The sequence below is a fragment of the Asparagus officinalis genome, chromosome 2 (genome assembly GCF_001876935.1).
Source record: "Asparagus officinalis chromosome 2, Aspof.V1, whole genome shotgun sequence".
Classification (NCBI taxonomy): Eukaryota; Viridiplantae; Streptophyta; class Magnoliopsida; order Asparagales; family Asparagaceae; genus Asparagus; species Asparagus officinalis.
In genome coordinates, this window is record NC_033795.1 from 28,122,800 (window position 1) to 28,128,824 (window position 6,025).

The following is a 6,025-nucleotide window of genomic DNA, read 5'->3' on the forward strand; positions in this document are numbered from 1 at the left end:
AGAATAATAAATAAGAGGCAGATACCAGAGTGCGGCGTAGACTTGACAGAGCTTTAGTGAATGATCAATGGATTAATGTTTTTAATTCAAGTCATGCAGAATTTTTGTTACCTTGTTTTTCAGATCGTTCTCTAGCTCTGATTTCTATCTATGAGGATTGTTTGCAAGGAAAAAAGTCCTTTAAATTTTTCAAGATGTGGACCAAACATGCAGATTGTCTCTGAAATCTGGAAATCTGACATTCAAGGATACACAATGTACTCTGTATGCACCAAACTCAAAATGCTAAAGGGAGTTTTGAAGGTGTTAAACAAGAGACACTTTTATAATATTAGTGAGCAGGTGCAAAGAGCAAAGTTTGTTTTGGAAGATACTCAGAAGAAACTTCAAAACAACCCCCTAGACCCTATGCTCATCTGTCAAGAAAAAGAAAATCTTTCTTCTTACAACAAATTGATGGACTGTGAAGTATCATTCTATCAACAAAAAGCTAGAATAGCTTGGAGTGTGCATGGTGACAGGAGCACTAGTTATTTTCATGTTGTTGCTAAAAGGAACAGGCACAATAATAATGTGGTAGTTCTCTATAGCAGTAAAGGGGATAGGATTACTGATTGGGGGGGATTGTAAATGAACTTATTTCCTTTTTTACTAACCTGTTGGGTACTTCTGTTGCTACTTCTCCTCCAGACAGGAACATCATCAAAGCTGGACCTTGCTTGTTAGAGTCTCAAATCAGGGAATTATCAAAACCTAACTCTAAAGAGGAAATTAAAGAGGAAATCTTCTCCATGTCTGATAATAAAGCTCCAGGGCCAGATGAATATAGTGTTTCATTCTTCAAAACTGCATGGCCTGTCATTGGGGAAGAGGTTTTAAAATCTATAGAAGATTTCTTCAAAAATGGAAAGCTTCTAGGCAGTGTAAATTCCACTTCCATTACCTTGGTTCCTGAGGTACAATTCCCAAATACTCCTGCTGATTTCAGGCCAATTGCTTGTTGTAATTGCCTCTATAAGTTTATTTCTAAAATCCTTGCTAATAGAATTAAATCAGTTATGGGCTATCTTGTGGATGAAGCACAAAGTGCTTTTGTCAAAGGCAGGCAGATTTCTAGCAATATTTTCCTTGCACATGAGCTTGTTAAAAGCTATAATAGGAAACATATATCTCTAAGGGTTATGCTCAATATTGATATTAAGAAGGCTTTTGACACTATTAGCTGGAATTTTCTTACTGACATGCTAGAAGGACTGAATTTTCCTGTGGTCATGATAAACTGGATTAAAGCATGCATTTCTTATCCAAAGTACTCAATTTCTCTTAACGGCTCCCTCCATGGGTATTTCAAAGGAAAACGTGGATTGAGACAGGGTGATCCCCTCTCTCCTTATCTCTTTATACTGGGAATGGAGTACCTTTCTAGGAGTTTGAATTCTTTAAAGAATGACAGGCTCTTCAAATTTCACCCAAGGTGTAGCAAGCTTAAGATTACTCACCTTATATTTACAGATGATCTCTTGTTATTTGCTAAATGTGACATTTATTCAGTGCAAAAACTATATCAATGTGTGAAGGAATTTAGTGAAATATCTGGACTGGTTGCAAACCCTGAAAAAAGCTCTATTTTTTATGGGGGATTAGAGGAATCTGTCAAAATCTCTATAGCAAGTCTTTTGGGCTTCACTGAAGGAACTTTGCCAATCAAATATCTGGGAGTTCCCCTCATTTCAAAGTGGTTATCCTTCCTGGATTGCAGCCCTCACTTCTCTAAAATTTCTGGGCAATTTTAGAGCTGGATGAATCATAGAAGTCTCTCTTATGCAGGCAGAATTCAGATTATTAAAAGTGTCATTTTAGGAGTTCAAATCTATTGGACATCAACCTATATTCTCCCTGCCAGTGTCCTCCATAAGATTGATGAGATCTGTAGAAATTTTCTATGGGGAAAAACTAACCAGATTCACAGGAAACCACCATTAGTTTCATGGGTGAATATTTGTCAGGGGAAGAAAAGAGGTGGCTTGGGTATCTTTTCAGCAACTATTTGGAATATTGCTTCTGCTCTAAAATCCATCTGGTACATTCATGTAAACAATGAATCTCTTTGGATCAAATAGGTTTATGAGAATTATCTCAAACAAGGAAATATCTGGCAGATTAATGCAAGAAAGAGTGATTCTTGGATGTGGAAGCAATTGTTAAAAGTGAGAAATAAAGCTCTTGCTTTTCGTGGTGATTCTGATAACTTGAAAATGCTCATTAACTCTTGCTGTAAGAATTCAAAAGTTAAACTCTCAGCTCTATATGAAGCCCTCTCCCCTGTAGGAAACAAGGTGTCATGGTACAAAACATATTGGGAGGATTTAAATGTCCCTAAGCATTCTTTTATTCACTGGTTAGTAGTTCAGAACAAACTGTTAACACAGGATAGACTCATGAAAAGGGGTATTATCACTGTAAATGCCTGCAGCATGTGTGCAGGTGCTTGTTTGGAGTCTAGAGATCACTTATTCTTTGAGTGCATATTTTCATGCAATGTTTGGAACCACATCATGGAATGATTGAAGTTTGGATGGAGACCTTCAGTCTAGCAGCAGCTTCAGAACTGGTTTAATACTCGATTGAGGGGTAAAGGTGCAAAGCAAAAACTCAAAAGACGAGCTCTGAATGTTGCGGTATACAATATTTGGAGGGAGAGAAACTCAAGACTCTTCCAGCAGAAAATTAGAAGAGAAGAACAGCTGGTGAGAGCAATAAAAATTGATATAGCAACTATTATCCTTAATAGTCCCTTACTGAAGAATAGAGATGATTATCTCTTGATATTGTGAGGATTGTGTTTTCTTTGAATATTTTTTCTTATAATCTCAGTTATTAAGACTGAGTATCTTGCTGTGTATATAACTCTTACATTTGGTGAATAAATAAAAATTTTTATTGACCAAAAAAATTACAGATTTTAATTTCCTTTTTGACCATAGTTATATTAGATGTTACTTAGCTGCTGATAATTTTTATGAGTAGTTCTAAAGTTCGAATATCAAGATATTAATGAAACCGGACTACATGCATAGTTTTTTACTATTCATGTTTTGCGATTTATTTTAATGTATTTGACACGCTATAATGTTATTGCATAAAAGTAGTCATATTATTTATTGTTCCTTGTTGGGTTGAGAACCATTAGTAGTTCATGACTTAGTGGCCTCGTACGTCATGAACAGACTTAGTAACACGTGTGAGTGCATTGACTAAATTAGGTGGTGAACCAGAATTCTATTATAGGTCATGTTTGTTGACTTAGAAAGACAAGAGATGTTAGGGTGGGAAAGTCTTAGTTTGCATGATCGGATACGATTGTTGATTATCTTCCAGGCTCACACCAGTGAACCGTTTGGCATTGGGGTTAGTCTGTTGGGCTAGTGAATCGTTTCGCATGTGGCCAATGAAATCGTTTCGTCACCCGAGTTTTGCTTGAGGTCAGACCAGGCTAAAACTGGATTGCAAGTAGTCCTCTTACTGAATTGTTTCGTAGTATTGGATGCACGTAGAGGATCATGAACAGTCAGTTTTTTGAAAATGCGAACCTTGACCTATTTAAGATATGGACCAGTGAGTTTTTAGGATGGCTAGTACTCGACCCTGTTATCATATGCTGTTGGCCTTATGATTATCATGTTTTAGTAGTGAATATGCATGTTGATTTTGTTGGATTTCTAGTTGCACATTCTTTTGTCATTTCTGTTGTTGTATTGTTTTTCGCATTGGGTTTTCGTTCATTCTATTTCTTTTGTGGGGTCTTACTGTTTGCCATGCACGCTGACGTACACCTGTTTTCTCTGATGTACGTCAAACTTAGAGGAAGAATAGGTCCAGCTGGGAGATACACCAGAGCCTGAGTTCTCAGCAGGAGTGCCTTGTAGACAGAGTTAAAGAATAGGCTGAAGCTCAGTTATCTTTTCTTAGTTGATGGTCCTAGTTGCTTTTGCAGTATTTCCTTTCTATTACCGTTGAATGGTATATTTTATATTTCTCCAATATTCAGTTGTTCAGTTTGTATAAGGGCATGTTTATCCAAATATTATGTCTCAGATGGTATTTCTTTTATGATATGGATCATTTTGTTCTAAGTTGTCTATTATATTCTTGTTAACTGTGATTGGAGACCTGTGACTTCGTATTTATTTCTTGATGCTTAGCGTATTAGATTGAGTAGAAAGAGTCTAGTACTTATTTCTCCTTAGTCTAATAAGTCGCGGTCTTGTTCGCGTTATGATTCCCCGGTATTTTGGGAAGCAGGGCGTGGCACCTGGGTACCCAACCTTCAGGTTGTTATTTACCAAAAAGACCTAGGTGCCACGTAAGTCCTAAGCACCTAACCTCAGGGTTGTCAATTTGTCAAAAGACTCAGGTGTCTACGTAAGTTCTGGGTACCCAATCTCCGAGTTGTCATTTTACCAAAAAGACCCAGACATCTATGTAAGTCCTAGGCGCCCAACCTCCGGGTTGTCAATTTGCCAAAAGACCAGGCGTCTACGTAAGTTTAATTCCTGGGTACCCAACCTCTGGATTATCAATTTACAAAAGACCTAGACTCTACGTAAGATCTAGGTACACAACCTCAGGGTTGTCAATTTGCCAAAAGACCCAGGCATCTACGTAAGTCATGGGCACCTAACCTCAGGGTTATTAATTTGCCAAAAGATCCAGACGTTTACACTAAGACCTGGGCACCCACCCTCCAAGTTGACAATTTTCCAAAAGACCCAGGCGTCTACGTAAGTCATTGGCACTTAACCTCTAGGTTGTCAATTTGCAAAAGACCTAGCCGCCACATAAGACCTAGGCACCCAACGTTGGGGTTGTCAAATTGCCAAAAGACCCAGACGTTTATGTAAGTCTTGGGCACCCAACCTTAGGGTTATCAAATTGCCAAAGACCTAGGCTCCACGTAAGACCTAGGCACCCAACCTCTGGGTTGTCATTTGACAAAAAGACCTTGGCGCCCTCATTAAGTCCAAGGCATATACCATAAGACCTTGGTGTCATCATAAGTAGGCACCCAACCTCTGGGTTGTCATTTGACAAAAAGACCTTGGCGCCTTCATTAAGTCCAAGGCATATACCATAAGACCTTGGTGTCATCATAAGTAAACACAAGGGATGGAGTTCAACCATTCGGTTTTCCTCAACAAAGAGACCAAGACATCTCACTAACAAGAGAAAATACAAACGAGCCAGTCGTTCTGACCACTTAACACTCGGATCATCGCAATGCGATTGACTCACAATAATCAGCACTTGTTCTCTCAATCAGAACAAAGCCACAAGCAAATAGAGCAAAAACAAGGAATAAATTGAAGCCAGACTCCAAAATAAGAGCAAAGTCCAAACCTTTATTCCAAGCATTATCACAAGCTTTATTACGTTATCCATGTCAATATTTACAAAAAGGCATGTCGATATTTATAAAAAGAGGTAAAAGAAAACGATAAAAGCCCTCAGATCTCTCGGCTGGGGTCGGGAGTGGGGCTTGGAAGATCCACCTCTAGGGCCGCAGGGGCAGGAACAGCAGAAGAGGAAGCGGGAGGGACTTCTCCCAGGTCGTCACCTGACTCATCATCGTCATTGTCATCCAATGCTAGTTCCAAACCCCCTCCACTCACCTTGATCTCCTTTCGGAGGTTAAGGCAGCAAGAGACTCAGGGAGGGTAAAGGTGGTCAGGTGCGGGGTGAGAGGTAGGAGGAAGTAGCGAGGCTAGGTAGTCGACACTAGCCTTGCAAGCCAAGGCCACCTCAGTTTTACCCAAGGGGCCTTGGTGCCAGTCATTGACCACTTTCACCCTATACTGCTTTGAGTCTAAGCACACAAGCTGATCCCCCAGGTCCTTGACAATTGTCATAGATGCCTGATGAGTCGACCATTCCTTCTCGAGGTCTCACTTCAGTTGCTGGGATGAGAGACTACTTGATTGAGCTTCCTCCTCAGCTGCCACCTTGAGGCACCTCTCAGACTCGACCC

The 6,025-nt window shown here is 39.6% G+C and overlaps 1 protein-coding gene across 1 annotated transcript; it reads left to right on the plus strand.

Annotated features, from left to right (window-relative positions):
• Positions 208 to 2,564, plus strand: LOC109830996. Its single transcript, XM_020398341.1, has 4 exons — positions 208 to 592; positions 691 to 1,783; positions 1,904 to 1,991; positions 2,121 to 2,564. The coding sequence occupies exons 1-4, from the start codon at positions 208 to 210 to the stop codon at positions 2,562 to 2,564; spliced, it is 2,010 nt and encodes a 669-aa protein (XP_020253930.1).

Excerpts from the sequence above, each read along its gene's own strand:
- LOC109830996 (XM_020398341.1), top strand. The coding sequence starts at position 208 with ATGCAGATTGTCTCTGAAATCTGGAAATCTGACATTCAAGGATACACA. Across the intron at positions 593-690 it reads TGTGGTAGTTCTCTATAGCA|ACAGGAACATCATCAAAGCT; the intron begins GTAAAGGGGATA and ends CTTCTCCTCCAG. Across the intron at positions 1,992-2,120 it reads AACCACCATTAGTTTCATGG|GTTTATGAGAATTATCTCAA; the intron begins GTGAATATTTGT and ends TGGATCAAATAG.